General features: G+C 50.5%; 1 protein-coding gene across 4 annotated transcripts in view; it reads right to left on the reverse strand.

The window, feature by feature from the left end:
• Positions 1-8,416, reverse strand: part of gria4b (glutamate receptor, ionotropic, AMPA 4b) — a 27,978-nt gene extending 19,562 nt beyond the window's left edge. Inside the window, exons 1-2 of one of the 4 annotated variants that reach the window (XM_053848083.1) lie at positions 7,614-8,408; positions 5,388-5,546 (exon numbers count right to left, since the gene is read on the reverse strand). In XM_053848083.1, the coding sequence (XP_053704058.1) occupies positions 5,388-5,546; positions 7,614-7,704 (250 nt within the window). In that variant the 5' untranslated portion in view covers positions 7,705-8,408. Of the gene's footprint in view, positions 1-5,387; positions 5,547-7,613 lie in introns of all 4 variants that reach the window. The other 3 variants (XM_053848079.1, XM_053848080.1, XM_053848081.1) reach the window with 3 other exon arrangements.
• Positions 8,417-16,921: the final 8,505 nt, after the last annotated feature.

The raw sequence follows: 16,921 nt of genomic DNA on the forward strand, positions 1-16,921 counted from the left end.
CATCATGCATCCCAGCGGATCAGGAGAGTCAGCGGATTTACTGTGAGAGGAGGGGGGTGGAGGGGGAGCGGAGGGAAGGTGGGGAGGAAGATAAGCAGGAGCATCTCCTGCCGCGTCCAGGTCCGCTCCTTTCCTTCACTCCCTGGATGGTTCGAAGTGTCCCAGCTAGCCGGGGTGGAGGGCGGCGTGGCACAAACGTCAACAACCAGAACAAGACCAGGAGCTCACCAGGTTTGTCCTCATCATCTTCATCATCATCATCATCATCACCGTCCGGTCTGCCAACCAATCACAGCGCAGATCCACACAAGCGCAGTAATCAAGACCAAATCAGAGTCTATTCTTGACTTCCTGCTGAGAGACCGGGACAGCATGACCACAACACACGCTCACACACACAGTCATTTTTTCATGCATTGTGGGGACATTTCATTGACTTCCCCCAGCCTCTCACCCAACACCGAACCATTCACAACACATGGCTAACCTTAACCAGGACCTAAACCAAAAACAAGGTCAAAGTTTTTATCCTGAAATATGGGGCTTAACCTTGTGGGGACCTGTAAAATGTTCCCACAAATGCATACAGTCCCCACAAGTAGGTGTGTTTCCAGGTGTTTTGTCGCCACCAAGTACATTTAAGCTAAAACCCATGGGCACACACGCAACACTCTCTCTGTCTGACACACACACTTTTACACACACAGACAAACACACACACACGGACATGCTCTTCCTCTCTCTCACACACATGCACTCTGTCTCACACTGGCCTGTGCACACATGCACTCTCTCTCACACACACACACTGATTGGGGGGAGAGACGAAGCAGCGGAGGAGAAACCTCATTGAAGAAAACCAAATATTGCTCCGGACGAAATTTATCAGCTGAAATAAAAGCGTGTGTGATTTAATTAAGGCTTGTTAGCCAGAGAGGATCGTCGGTGATTATCTCCCAGCAGCAACATTTACATAATTCACATGATCAGCCCGGCCACCCGATTGGACCAGGACCGACCGTTCAGACCGAGTGACCCCAGTCCTGGACGCAGCGCCAGTCGCTCCTGTGGACCGTCGCCCACCTGGCAGTGAAAACTTGGACCACGACGTGAGAGTCAGGTGGAGGAGGATCATGCTGCCAAAAATGTAAAAAAACTAGATCCTATCTTTCCAGGGAACATCTGAGCAACGTCAGCTTCACCGTCTTCCGAGCCGCTGCGTCCTTTCTTTCACAATCCCATCACCCCCTCTTCCTTCCCGCTCCACCACATTAATCTCATATTATCTCCCCCTCCCCCGCTCCTTTCTCCCCTTCCTTTCTTCCTGCCAACACCAGCCATTACTGGTCCAAGTCTGGCCCCGAGGCCTATCCTCTTCTCCCTCGTCCGTCGTAGCCGCAGCGGCGTTTAGCGCTGCAGAGATAATAGACTTGAATAGCAGCTGCGCGCTGCTACCGATTACTGGCGTGCGAGAGCTGAAGTGTGACGCGAGAGGAGGAACAGCAGCTCAGCTGACTTCACTTGTTCCAGGACTGGATTTGTCTTCACACTCCTGAGTTTAAGGAGGGAGTCATCCTCTCTCCGCTCACCTGAGTGAGAAGACAGGAGAACCGAGTCAGAGCCACGGAGGCAGCAGGAGGTCAGACTCGTTGCGACCTTTATCCATCTGCGTGGTTAAGCATTTCCTGTCTGACACGTGGAAATCAACGCCAGTATTAACCGGAAGAGAACGGGTCGGCTTTTTCGTTTTCTCCACTCCTCAGAGCCAAATCCGTTTAGGAGATGTGGCGGCGCAGAAGTGCTGGATCAGACTCTCTTTTAAGGCCTGGAGCAGCTGCACATTCAAAGCAGACTTCACCTGAAGAACCTGTCTTGGCGCCTTCACAGCACAGGGACGCTTGGAACTCTCAGAATTTTGGTGATTTCCATTCAACTAGCCCGTGTTCATACCAGTTTAAGATCTGGTAGGAGGCGCTGAAAAGTGTTACTCAGGCAGAAGCACAAGAGGAGCAGACAGAAGAGAGTGAGGTGAAGGCATCTGACTGACTGACTGTCGCATACGCTCACCGATGATGTCACTGTCAGACCTAGTCGCTCTGTGTTGGCCGCGAACCAACAAAGACTTGGCTGCACACCAGAAGAGACTGGATAAAGTTGTTCTAAAGTTCGGGCGTGGAGGTGAAGCACCGGACGCTGCCTCACGGTCCTGAGGGAGACGCTGCAGGTGACGCACAGCGAGTTCAAGGACTGTGAGAGTCGACACTGCGAACGACAAATGTGCCGACTCGGCAGCTGACAGGAGCACAGGGGCGGAGCCGCTCACCAGAACCAACTTCAGTTCCGTTGACAAGATCGGTTCTGCTCACTCAGCAGAACTAAAGTGGAAGGCCAGAGCTGCACCCAACTAGCCTTTGACACCTGTCACCTGCTCGTCCTCAGCCTCGGCTTCTCCCTCCACAGATTCGCAGCATCGACTCTCAGAAGTAACAAAGATGGAGGACAAAAGTGAGCGCGGGGGAGAGAACTGTGACTGCGGGTCGATCAAACCCAACCCTACTATTCACGCCCCCCTCCTCCCCACCACCCTCAGCTCTGAGCGGTCACACTCATTGATTGGTTCATGTAATTCTGCTCTGGCTCGGCCAATCAATGAGCTGCAGACTCACTTCCTGTGCAGCCATTATCAGCGGCGCAGAGCGCTCACATGGTTCCTGCGCCTGGTCCCCTCCACCCAGCCTGGTCTGCATCACCGGCTAGTGAGGATTAACAACAGTATTGTCGCCTGTTTATAACCCAGTAGTCACTGGACTCAGTCCTCACTCCAATAGTCTTTAGATTAAGATGGTGTTTAGAGCCTAGATTAAAGTCAACACTCTAGTACTCACCATTTTAAGTTAATACCTTAGTAGTCACCAGATTAACAACAGTCCAGTAACCACCAGATTAAGTCAACATGCTAGCTGTCACCAAATTATGATAGTGTTCACCAGATTAAGATAACACTCTAGTCGTCACCAGATTAAATTAACATACCAGTAGTCACCTTTTTAAATCAACACTTTAGTAACCACCAGATTAAATTAACATGCTAGTGGTCACCATATTAGGATAATGTTCACCAGATTAAGACAACACACTAGTAGTCACTAGGTTAAGAGGGTCTTCTCTCGATGAAAGTCAACGCTCTAGTAGTCACCATTTTAAGTTCAATCTTCAGTAGTCACCGAATTATAGTCAACACGCCATTAGTCATTTGATTAAGTCAACAGTCCAGTAACCGCCAGATTAAGTCAACATGCTAGTGGTCACCAGATTAGGATAGTGTTCACCAGATTCAGAAAATACACTAGAAGTTACCAGTTTAAACTAGCATATCAGTAGTCACCAGTTTAAGTCAACACTTTAGTAACCACCAGACAAAGTCTACAGGATAGTGTTCACCAGAGTAAAACACACTAGTAGTCACTAGATTAAGATGGTGTTCCCTGGATTAAAGTCAACATGCTTGTAGTCACCAGATTAAGTCAACACTTTGGTAACCACCAGATTAAGACAACACAATAGGAGTCAACAGATTAAACTAACATGCTAATGGTCAGAAGATTAAGATAATGTTCCACAGATTAAAGTCAACATGCAAGTAGTCACCATATTAAACTAACATACCAGTAGTCACCAGATTAAATCAACACTCCTGTAATAACCAGATTAAGTCAACACTTTAGTAACCACCAGATTAAGACAACACACTAGTAGTATTAAACTAACACACTAGTAGTCACCATATTAAGTCAACACTTTAGTAAGCACCAGATTAAGTCAACAGGATAGTCTTCTCCAGATTAAGACAACACACTTGGAGTCACCAGATTAAAGTAACATGCTAGTGGTCACAAGATTAAGATAATGTTCCACAGATTGAAGTCATCATGCTAGTAGTCGCCATATTAAACTAACATACCAGTAGTCACCAGATTAAGTCAACACTCCTGTAATAACCAGATTAAGTCAACACTTTAGTAACCACCAGATTAGGTCAACAGGATAGTCTTCTCCAGATTACGACAACACACTAGGAGTCACCATATTAAACTAACATACCAGTAGTCACCAGATTAAGTCAACACTCCTGTAATAACCAGATTAAGTCAACACTCCAGTTGTCACCAGATTAAGTTAATTCACCCCTCTGAAAGTTTGCATGACATAATGGGCAGATAATCTCATTAAGGGAAATTAAGGGAGCAGATTATGTCAGGAGAGTTTATGTCAATGATTTGTTGACGGACAGAAAACAGAAGTTTATAATCTCATACCTCAAGACCTTTGCATATTTATGTGGAGGAGTTTGAGCGAACGCTTAATAAAAAAGTATCTTTATGATGAAACCCATGTCACTCACAGATCCACCCTCCCTCTTCTTCCTCCTGCTCTTCTCCAACCCTCAGATACAGATGCTGTCCACTGGCCAGCGAGGTCAGGGGACCAGACGCTGTGGATACACACCGCTATCCAGACTCACGCTGAGGTTCACTGATGACACAGCTCAATCCTAATCCAGCAGAGGCCACGCGTCCCTGCTCTGACGGTCACATCATTAGCTGTGTGTTTGCCATCTGAGCAAATAAACAAGTTGACAAGGAATTATCCGACCACAGATGACTTCTGGACTGAACTGATAAAGGGATTAATACACTCACATGATCATTACCAGATTATTGAAGCGATGTGAGGGTTGATGGACACGCGTTGCACAGCGCAGATGCATCGGCACAATGCTCTGGACCAATATCACTTGTTTCTAATGCAGAAATGAAAACGTCACAGTGAAGAAATTTGTTTTATGCGTAGATGACACCTCAGATTAGGATCAGAACCGTCTCACTGCAGCAACAGCAGCAGAAGACCAGCAATGTCAGAACAGAACGTTCAGACCAGGAGCGCAGCAGACGGATCAGAACCATCAGGGTCCAAGATTATCTCACGTGAATATTTGTTCAACACAAAATTGCCACTAAAATGAGTAATCTGTTGTAATCTGGAGCTCGGAACAAGGAAAAGGTTGATCATGTGACCTTGGACCCCATTTCCAGACGACGTCTATGTTGACACTCCAAAATGAACTTCAATTCTGTGTATTCCAGACTAGCTCAGTAGGATAGCCAGATTAAATCGACGTTCGGATCAGATTAAACTGATACAGTCGGTGTCACCATATGAAAACGCACCAAAGATGATCATGAAACTCATGAGTGAAACTCATGAGGTAGGTTTCTCAGATTATAAATCTCGATTCCGTTTCCTATTCTCTTCTCTGATCCTCTGGACCTCAGTCCTTCCCCTGACCTGTCATATGACCTTCGGAGGAGCAATGGACGTGGACTCACAGGCGTTGGTGACGGCGAAGCTGTTGGCGGTCTCGATGTTGTCCACGTGAGGCACCAGGTTGAACGGAGCTTCCGAGGCATTGGGACTCGTGTTGTGCAGGAAAATGGCCAACCGGAACGCCGTGTATTCCTGATCCGTGTTCCTGATGAACAGGCCACCTGCAGGAACAAGAGAGGAACTGGTGAGGTCCGGAACTGTGAGGGCCGAGGATGCTCTGGATCATCATCAACAAATCTGTTTGAAGCTTGGAGGTCAGTTTCAGGGTCAACATTCTCACCTGGATCAGGTCAGATTGTGGACACCTGAAGAACTTCTCCTTGTCAAGTTTACGAGAGTTATGAGAACCATGAGGCCCCTTCTCACACAGAGATCAACCGTGAATCCTGCACCTTCATGGGCGACCCTGAATTTGAGTAGAACCTTGAATTGTTTCTGGAGAGCTTGGTAAGAAGGTCCATGACCAGGTCTCTACACTCACTAAGGGCTGAAGGTTCTGATGATGTCGGAGCAGCAGTTCAGCTCAGTAAAGCTTGATCCCATTCGTTCTTTAATCCAGCAGATGTTGGAAAGGGGACTCAAGTGAAGAACTTAGATTCAACGTCAGACGTCGAGTTTGGGTCAAATCATCATCACTCGTGAATGATACGTCTCCTCCGACACCAGCAGGAGGAGGGCTCTGGCCCAGTCCCGGTGAGGGGTGGAACCAGAAGTGAAGACTTTGAAGTTCTGTAAATACCATCTGGCCTGGAGACAACAGGAGCTCAACTGGGTCCGTGAGTTCCAGTCCAGATGTGCAGCGGGCTGGTCCTGTGATAATGAGGCAGAACCCGAGACCCGAAACCCGGGACTAACTCTCTCTGGAGCTGGAGGGTTCTGCAGTGGCTGGTTCCAGAACAGGTCGTGTGAGTCACTGCTCTGCTGTGGACGACTCCCTGGAGGTCAAACTGGACTCATTGTGGTCATAAACAGATTCAACCCCTTCACCGACAGAGGTTCCCTCAGGTTCTCCAAGGCTACAGAAGGACGTCATCTGCTGACTCAACTGGAACCAACGATCATCTCTGGAGCTTCTGAAGGAGACAGCAACAGCAACTTCAGCTCAAATGAGTCGCCGGTTCTCCTCCGCTCAGAGGCCCAGTGTGCGGCTTGCTGTGCCACATTCTGCTCTCACGGGTCAGCGAGCAACATGACGACACACATTGACCGCTGCAGCTGTGGTCACGTGACCACGGACAGATCTGAGCCCTTCTGCTTCAGATGGATCTCAAAAGTGGGCTTCAAGCAGCTGACCGGCATCAAAGACCCGAACCACATTTGACCCAGCACACTTACAGACCTGTTCAGGACCAGTCCGGAGAGAAGACCTCCGCAGTGTTACGGCCAGAACCCCTGATCACATATTGGACGCCACCAGAAGAACCAGGGTTTGAGGGACCAGGTTGATGTTCTCGGTGTGACTCTGAGTCAGTTCATGTGTTCTCTCAGATCACAGACTGACCCAGACACCCCTTCACCTCCGGTGACAGGGTGAAGATGCTTCAGCATGGACGTCATGGGACAGATCATCTACCCATCCCAGCAAGCCGGGGTCAGCAGGAGGTGGAGCCCCTGAAACGTCTCAGCTGTGCAACTCTCACTGGAATCAAACCAGCAACCTCCTGACAGAGAGCGCAAGAGAGGACCGGATCACCATCTGAAGATCCGACTCAGTCACAGAAACCATGTGAGTTTGTGACGTGGAACTGCAGAGAGGAGATTCTGCTGCTGTGACGTCACCTCCCCCCCCCACGCACATCCTGACCTCTCACCTCCCTTGGGGGGAGGGGGTCAGCCATGGACCGGTTTGGGTTCTGGATGATAAAAAGGACAAGTCCAGTCACTGGTCCCCTCTGGTGGTTCTGAAGCCTCCGCTCTCCAGAACTCCTCAGAGCAGGAGAAATCCTGAATGGGTCCTGCTTCGCTGGAGGGGAAGTGATGGTGGTGGAGCGGGGGGGGGGGGAGAGAACATCATCGTCACCTGCAGGTCACTGAAGGTTTCAGCCTCTAACATCGAGCACACGCAGCAGGAATGAAAAACAGTTTGTGCTGCAGCTTCAGAACCGACAGAGGTCCCGGGTCCTTCACACGCGCACATGCACACACGTCTGCTGCAGTGGCGCGCTACACGCACTCCTGCAGGAGCCAAGCGTGTGCGTGCGTGTGTGTCCAGCTGCAGCTTCACTCACCGATCTGGACGCTGCTGGGAAAAGCTCCCATGACGGGACCCAGCAAGCCGCAGAGCAACACCAGAACCGAGTCCGGAGCAGAGAGCCTCATCTTGTCTGGGTTAGGAACTGATGACAGACATCGAGCAGGTGGATCAGAACCGCCGGGGAAAGAGCAACATCGCAGGAGGAGAGGATGAAAAGAAGAAGAAAGCAGAGGAAGAAATTCTGTCGCTCAAGTATCCATGTCCGGTCCAGATCCCGGTTCCGTCACTGGCTTCTCCTCCTGCTAGTTTGGACCGTCAAACTGCGTCCGTCCGGCGGCTGGAGGTTTGCGCACAACAGCAGAGAGGAGGAGGGGGAAGAGGAGGAGCAGCAGGGTGGAGGGAGCAGCAGCAGCAGCGACGGCGGCGGTCAGCGGCTCCGTGCACGTCACACATGCGCCCTGCTCTTCGCACAGACCCGGGCATCCAGGAGTACCGCAGCCAATTCCGCGGAAACACCTTGAGCTGTAGGGAAGCTCCGTGGTGGGGCTCCTGCAGCCTCAGCTCCGGAGACGAGGTGCGCTCCTGCCAGAGTGATCTCAGGGCAGGACACGTGGCTTCTCAGCAGGAGGTGATCACGTCATCACAGCAGTGGACAGTGGCAGAAGAAGACACTGAGCCTGAAGGATTGGAGATGCTGAAGAGTGGTGACAGAGTGATGAAGGGGTGAAAGAGCGAGGGAGCAGTGGGAGGACCGGGAGAAGGAATAGGAGTGATGAATGAGTGACGGAGGAGAGATGAAGCCGTGAAAAAAGATGACAGAGTGATGGAATGAAGAATGAATGAAGGAGTGATGAAGGTGCCATGAGGCAGTGAAGAGGTAACAAGAGTGAAGGAGTGATGAAGCTGGGAAGAACGATGAGCGAGTGATGGAGTAATGAAGGATTCATGGAATCACAGAGAGAGATGAGCGCAGAACGACTTAACACCTGATGTGATCAGAGTGACGGAGGAGAGAGGTAAAGGAGTGACTAACTGAGTCCAGGGTCTGGCATTCAGGGAGGTCCGGCGGCAGCGTCCTGTGATCTTGTCTCATAAATCTCAGGTGATCAGCGGGGCGGTGCCAGTTGAGTCCCAGATCACCGCTGGGCTCAAACAGAGTGAATCCATCACAGAGCGTCTGCAGCCAGACGCTGTGGAGGACAGCAGCATAAATCTGGGGAGGGATGTGACTGTGGGAGGTCTGAAGCCTGGCAGCAGAACTGGACTAAATTCTGGACGCTCTGAAAAGGTTTTACAGTCTGGACCGGTGGGGGCTCGGACTCTCACCGCTCCACGAGCTCAGTCGTCCTTTAGAGCCGCGAAGTGGACCCAGTCAGTGGCACAGAACCTGACAGATGATCTGACTCTCCAGCTTGCATATGTGTGAGAGTGTGACTGTGTCACTGGGCCAGAAATCTTGTCCAGAACAGATGGAGATTTTTCTGCTCACATCAGGAGGGACTGTAAGCGTTGTGGCAACGCTGTCAGGGAAGCCCGGTGCATGTTGGTGTGAGAGAGAGAGAGAGAGGGAGGGAGTGAGGCAGGGGTGGTGGGTTGGTGGGAAGTGAAATTAAATCTCTCAACCACGTTCTTCGCTCAGGAAATGACAGAATTAGATTTAAGAAAGTGTTTTATTGACACGACACTTTTAATCCAGAGGAACCTGGGGCTGGAGGATAGGGGGGTTGAACCCAGATTTCTCATCCTCTTTGACAGCTTATGTTCCTCAGCTCTGACTGTGAGATGTTCCCAGGCCAGAGTGAAGGAGGTTTGCAGTTCAGACAGAGGGACATGGAAACAGAGATGCAGAAAGGCAAACAGAGACGAACCAGAAGAGAGTCTCGCTCTGTTCTGAGCTGTAGCATTTCCTTACATCCTCCAGAGTCCAGGTCTTGTGGGACCACAGTCTCAGACCCGACCTCTGACCAGCAGATGATGCTTTGTGTCAGCAGCTTCATGGTTCTGATCCGGAGGCAGGAGCAGGGCAGACCCGTGTCGCTGACAGAGAAGGCAGCATTCGCTGATGTCAGCAAACATTTGTCTCTGTGTGTAGAAGAGGCTGTATCCAGAGGGTCCAGGGTCTGGGATGAAAACTCTGCGATGAGACGAGTCTTTGAGTTAATGTCCTTGAGTCACTGTCCTCAAGGAAGTTTCCTAATGTCAGTCTCCTCGGGTCAATGTCTTCAAGTCAAACTCCTCGAGTCAGTGTCATCGAATGAGCTGTGTTTCAGGTGAAGCACTGCGTTCATTCATTCATGCTCAGTTTTCAAGTGAGTCAGCTCACACCTGACACCTCAAGTGACTTGGTAGGTTTTACCGAGTCACTCATGAACGGTGGCGCTCCTCAGCCACGTCTCTTTATTGGAGGACTTGAACAGGCGACTACAAACGCTCACGTGTTCAGCACTGGTGACACGGTGAATGAATGAAAACGTTCATGCGTGGGTCTGCATCTCTGAGTCATCGGCAGGTCCACATGACTCACCCAATTAAAACTTGCCGGACGCCATCGTCATCTAAATTGCAAATGGCCTCCAGTTTCTGTCATGTGACCATCCGAGCGGGAAATTAGTCACGCAACCAGAAACAGGGTCTCTGTGCTGACTCGTCGCCGATGGCTGCAGACCTGCGGGCCTAACTACACGCTGGATCAAGAGGGCTTACATAAGCTCACCTCCCGCGGCGGCATCCGGGGTGGAGTGGGGGTCGGGAGATGTGTGGGCGTCACGTGTGCCCAGCCAGGCCCCCCATGAACAGCACGGAGCCGACCTTTGCTCCGGGAGGATCGACCATCCGCTCATCCATTCATTCTCGCCGTGAACAACTCAGTTTGTCTTCAGTTCACCACGTCACAACTTGAGTGTGTCTGGTGCATGTGTGTGTGTGTGTGGATGAGAGAAGTCTGTGCGCTACTTCAGTGGAGTATTTGTTATCTCGGATGGTGCTTCAGGCAAAGATCTGTGTTGTAAATGGAAAATAGTCCTGGTGCGATGAATACGCTGGAGACTCACACACACAAGCAGGCAGATGCACAACGTACATTAGTGTGTTTTCTTTCTCTGTGTGTGTGTGTGTTTACAGTCGTCCTTGTGTGTATGACTCACACTATGTTGCGGTCCTGTTCTCAAGTGACAGGGCGAGCAAAGCGACGTCTTCCGTCACGTGACTGGCCAGGAACGGGAGCCGCGGGGGTCACATGACTCGTGAGCAAACAAAGAGTCTGAATTAACGGCTTCATTAGCAGAATCAATGAAAGTGGCGGCGGACTCGTTAAGGTTTTTAATAATGCAGCATGAACGCATGAAATATTCATATGCATTTTATTAGGAGCTTATTTATCGGGCCACGCAAACACATGAATATTTAAGGGCCGTGACTGGTGGGAGAGGTCTCACTCTTGACTCACGACTGGTCAGAACCTCAGCCGAAGAGTCATGAGACGCAGCTCAGCCGTTCACACCTGGGTCTGCACCATGTTCTCCCCCCAGCTGCAGAGAGACAAGCTCTCCTGAGGTCGAGTCCAACTCTGTGGCTCTGGACCGGGTCAGACCTGCTGTGTGGGAGTGAAGGGCAACACAAACGCTGCTGCTGTTTGACTCCTTCAAGACTCCAGAAATAGAAGCGCCCCCTGTGGGCCCCCCCCCCACCCTTCTACATACGAGGACGGCCTCTAATCCCGCTGCAGCGCCGCAGCATTGTCGGCGTGATGCGGCGTGACAGCATCTCTTCGGCGGAGCCAATCATGTGTCGGTGCCGCGCTGGTCGCCGTCCAACAATCCTGTGACTTTGTGCTCATTGTGGGAACCGAGATAATGCGGTTAGTCTGTTCGCGATTGTGTGCGTTTGCAATTAGCAGCACCGTGAAACGGGCGTGCGACGTCACACTGACGCAGGTGGATTCATCCATACCTGTTACTGTCTAGAAAGGGGACAATTTTAGGGCCCTCGCACCGGTAACATGACGCATCCTCTGGAAGCTGAAATGTTAAATAAATAATCCCGTTCCAGTTCAACAAGAATGGAGGGAAATGAGGCACTGAGGTGAGTCAGCTCAAAACATAACATATCAATATTAAATATTAGCATTGGTAGCATCACTGGAAACGCAATTCCACAAATCTGAATGAACGTCAACACACTCCAGACAAGGGCAACGCAAAATTCACAACAGGGCTTCATCGACATTGTTGCGCCAAACGCAGCACATTAGTCAGTCACTTTATCAACTGACGTAAAAACCCGTCCACAGATGTCGGCGTGTTTCAGAAGTGTCTTGTGAAGCCGACTAACCGGCGCGGTCGCCCCGGTGCTGCATTGTCTGCTGATTTGATGAAAGGCAAACGCTGAGATTCAGACAATAAACCCGGACAATGACTCGGCACTTCAGTCGCTAATGAGATTAGCCGCCTGCAGTACAAAACAATTAACCGCAAAAGCCATTAAACAAACATGGACGCCAATCCAGGGATGATTGGCAGGTGCCACGCTACAGTAGGTGCTCCAGCGGAAGAGAAAACGCTGACTCACCGTGACCCGCCAACATGTACAAGCGTCATGTGAAAGTGATGATTCGTGCGAGTGTGAACGTTTGTCACTCTGTAGCCACTTCACGTTAGCGGCGCCGCGGCCGGTGGCGCCGTGGTCACTCTGACAGCAGCCGTCCTCGCGGGTGGCACCAGTACCCGGCGGTGTCAGAGCGATTCCGTCACGGGCCCCTCTGGTTCAGCTGGAGATCAGGTCAGCGCAGGAAAAGAAGACAAAGTCAAGACATGTTTGCTGACACACGAGTGATGACAAAACAAAAAATAATTCTTCATAATTCAAACCTCAACAATACAAATCCTAAACATCACCGTCAAACGTGACCTTGAAAACAGAGCTGCTGGTGCTCACTTAGCCGACAAGTTAGCCTTTTGTGTTGTTAAAATTGAGCTTAGGGACATCTGTCTTTGCTGCCTACGAAGTTTGGAGGCCCAGTCATAGTAATAGCTTCTTCATCAAGAGCCAGCGATGTTTGACAGGTCCGGGCCCACTGGCTGCCGCACCGGTAGTGGAACTCACGAGCATGTAGCGTGACAGCGGCTGCTGCTTCCATTACAGCGCCGAGCTGAGGGTAGGAGACTCATCCATCAGCGTCGGAGGCAGCAAGTGCGGATCTGGCAGCACCAGGAGTGCCGTCGCCTTCCCAGGGACGCGGCCATCTTCTCTGTGATGCCAAACACACTGATCTTTTTAAGATCAATTTGCTCAACCTCCCTCCAACCTGCGAGTGGATGTCGCAAGTGGAGACAGTAGAGCTAACGGCAAACAGCTAGGAGTCCGATCTGGCTAAAGGCCCGATGCTAACATTTATTGGAACAAACTAATAGATGTTTAACAAGAGTTTAACAAGAAACTTCCCAACAGAAAAAAGACAAGTTCAAACAAAGTTTGAAAATGGAATCCTTCAACATACAGTAGCGCCCCTTGTTGAACAGAGGACTAACAGAACTTTCCTTCAAACCCGCCTATCACCTGAAGAGCCAACACCATCTCTCCACCCTGATTTTTTTCTGAAAGTGATGAGGTTCGGAGGACGCTGTCCTCGCTGCAATTTCGTCACAAGTTTCTCCCCAACATCGACTTCTAACTGACTTTGCTCCACTTGTTATCAGCGGAGGAAGTGCTGACTCCAGCGCGCCGCTCCGGGAACGACTCCCGCATTTGCACTTTAAAGCACATCTGTTGGCTGCTGGGCCAATTATCGCCACAGATACCAGCTCGATGTCCGGATCCCCTCGATCAGAGGCGGCGAACGACGAGCAGACGATTGCGGGAGAGGAGTCGTGGTCTCCAGATAAACTGCTGCGATCTCATCTGATGCTGCTTTATTCATGGCGACCCACTTCGTTCGTCGTTGTCCCGCCGGCACTTGGCGCTGCTTTCAGGGTCGCTTCTTTCCTTCTGGACGTCAACAGAGAGAAGACTTCTTCTTCTGTCTGTCATCCTGACTCTCCTCACCTGGACTTGGCTCTTTACTTTCCCTGATCTGTGTCTGGAGTTCTCCTTCCACTGCCCCCCTCACCTCACCATCCCTCCCCTCTCTTGGTTCTTTCCTCCTCCACCCCTCCAATCATCCTCCTCCAACGTCTGCCCTCTCCTCCTCTCTTCTTCTACCTCCCTTCCTCTCACCCATCCCTCTCCTCTTTTTCTCTACCTCCCTTCCTCTCACCCTCATTCCTCTCCTCCTTTCCTCTACCTCCCTTCCTGTCATCATCATCCATTCCCTTCTTGTTTCCTGTCCTTCTCCTCTTTCTATCCTCCCTCCTATCATCCTCCTTCTCCTCCCCTCTCCTCCTCCATTCCTCTACCTCCCTTCCTCTCACCCTCATCCATCTCCTCCTTTCCTCTGCCTCCCCTCCTTTTACCCTCATCCCTCTCCTCCTTTCCTCTACCTCCCTTCCTGCCTTCCTCATCCCTTCCCTTCTTTTTTCCTCCCCTTCCCCTCCTTCCTTCCTCCCTCCTGTCATCCTCCCACTCCTCCTTCCATCCTCCTCCACCCCTCTACAGGCTCAGGATGAGTCCAGATCTCTTCAGCGGCTCTTAACTGGTCCTGCAGGAGAACTCATTAGCTGGAGTGTTGGAGCGGAACCATCAGAGTCGCCGGCGTGTGTGACAGATTCAGAAACAACAGGGACCCGACCCGACACCGGCAGGTTCTCCTCTCCACTGGTGACATGTGTCGTAATTGACATTGATGGACGTTGATGTATTCCTCGCTGACATTAGTTGCGCCGACCAGCAGGGGGCGTCATTTTACGAAAAACTGCAGTGACCAAGAGCGCGTCCTTGGTGCGGTAACCTTGACTTGACGCTCTCTCAGCTTGGCGTTGCTGCAGAGGAACAAGACCGGCGCCGCGCTGCAGCATAATTAGTTCCACAGGAGTTGAGTGTTTGGTGACGATAAGAGCCGCAGCGTGGAGGCGAGTCAGCAGACCAGAGGAGCTCCACACTATCTGAGCGCCACAGACGCACAACGGCAGAGTGTTGTGAGGGTCTTCGAGACGAGAGTCGATAAAACCGCTGGAGATGGCATCGACGCAAACACGGCTCGTCTTCGGATCGGAACCTCTGCAGTGAAGCAAAGGAGTTTGCTGAAGAAGCGGGTCTGAGTTCACTCGAGTCAGGACGTGACGTGAAGAAGACTCAGTGGATCAACTGACTCAGACAGTGTGACAGTCAATCTCAGATCTTCATCCATGCGCATCTTTCTTTTCATCTAATGCGGGCGATTCTGAGGTGAGGTCCTCCCAAAGGACAGGTCCATCTTGGTGGGTTTGCAGCTGCGAGTCCAGGCCACCATGTCAGACTATGCAATATGAATTTAGTTAGTCACGTCGATTAAAAGGAAGGACTTGTCCGCCACAGCTGAAGGTCAAGGATGACGCTGCACAAGTAGAAAACAGGATTACACCCGTCACGGTCCCCCTCATGCCCTCTGCTTACATCTGTCCTTTAAGGTTGATATTCATGGTCTGTGTCCGGAGCGACTCTCAGTATTTCCACAGATTTGCGTACGGTTCAGCTGCTCAGCGGACTCTTCACCAGGGGGACCAAGGGAGAGGACCCTGACCATCTGCACCAGAACATGCTCTGGTATCTGTTGGGTCGCAGTGGTGGCGCGTGATCAAGGAAGGAGGATGAGAACGAGGTTCCTCGGGAATGTCAAACATGTCCCTCTCATGAAAGAGAATTGTTCCACAGCGCCTGATGGTGACTCACCACTCTCGTCCGCCGCTAGCAGCTTGTTATCTTGGCGCCGCTAATTAAGATTGGGACCTAAAGAGTTCTCGCTAAATGAAACATTCAAACGTGGAGCATCGCTCTGAATGTTGCTGCTGCGGCGCCGCATGTCTTCTAACCGGGAGCTGATCATGTGACGTGACGATGATCCGCATCAGCTGCTTCACCTGACCTCCTGGTCCTGGAATCTGATTCATTACCAAGGAGCTAGATGAGACAGGTCTGCTCTGATCTTCGTTCTTCACCGTTGTGTCGGCTCTCAGATGAGGAACTCTCACAGCTGTAGTGAGTCAGATTCATGTCAGTTTGAGACACACGGAAGAGAGAGACTGAGAGTTGTCACTCAGGTCACGTGACCCTCTGGTTGTAATGTCCCTTGTGGTGACAGCATTGAGGAAGGTGACCGTCTGTTGACGTCAGCCGACGCCCCAATATCAGCCAGATGTCACCAGACCACGCAGACCAGACGTCCTCAGAACGTCGTTGAGATGATGGATGGTGACAGAAGGTTTTCTGCTGGCGAAGCTGTGAAAGGTGATGACATCACCGCCAGACCAGACTGTACCAGAGGGTGCTGTTGATAACCAAGATGTGTGGAGGGAGTAGAATCACTTCACCAGCAGTTCTTCAGAAGAAAAGCAGACGTCACCAAGGATGTCACCAAATCAAATGTTGCACTTCACTCCTATGTGGAGAGGGAACCAGGTGATGCTCTTGCACGTGTAGTTCATCAGAACATGTGAGATGGTCAATGACTAAAGTCCCGTTAGCTCCATTTACTGACTGTTTTTTCTTCATACTGAGGTGTAAAACCTTTCCTGTCTCTGCACGGGACCGTGGTAGTGTGTCACAGGGGAGGTGCTGGAGCGCTCACTCCAGGGTTTGATGTCCTGTTGTGGGCTGGAGCTGGGACAGGGATGAGGCGAGTCTGGGACAGAGCGTGACTTGGTTTATGACTTTGTCACAGCCAAACTGCACAGAAGCGCACATTCAGAGCTGGACACGCACCGGGCACCTCTTCACTTCTGGAGAGACGTCACTCACTCGGCAACCCCTCCCACATGCAGCGGCCACACACATAGAGGAACAGCGCACCTGCAGCAGACACTCTTCACTCACTCCTACAAAAGACCATTTTAAGGCTTGGAATGCATTATCTCTTTTTCCATTCATTGTAATGGGGAAAAATCGATTCAGATTTCGAACAAATCGCTTCTCGAACGGCCATCTGGAATGGATTGTGGTTGAGAACCGAGGCACCACTGTATATATATATATCTATATATATATCTATATATATATCTATATATATATCTATATATATATATATATCATTCACCTTGAAGCAGCGGAACAAATTGAAGTCATTGACACACCAGTAGTGAAATACAGTTAAATATTTAGAAACCGTCTCATCTAATGTTGTATCAACGTTTTTTATTCTAATTTACTGATCAGTAATTTGAAACAATCTTTCATTTGATTAATTATTCTTATTTTGTTAGTGCAATCTGCAACAGG

Source organism: Synchiropus splendidus, chromosome 17 (assembly GCF_027744825.2).
Source record: "Synchiropus splendidus isolate RoL2022-P1 chromosome 17, RoL_Sspl_1.0, whole genome shotgun sequence".
Taxonomy (NCBI): Eukaryota; Metazoa; Chordata; class Actinopteri; order Syngnathiformes; family Callionymidae; genus Synchiropus; species Synchiropus splendidus.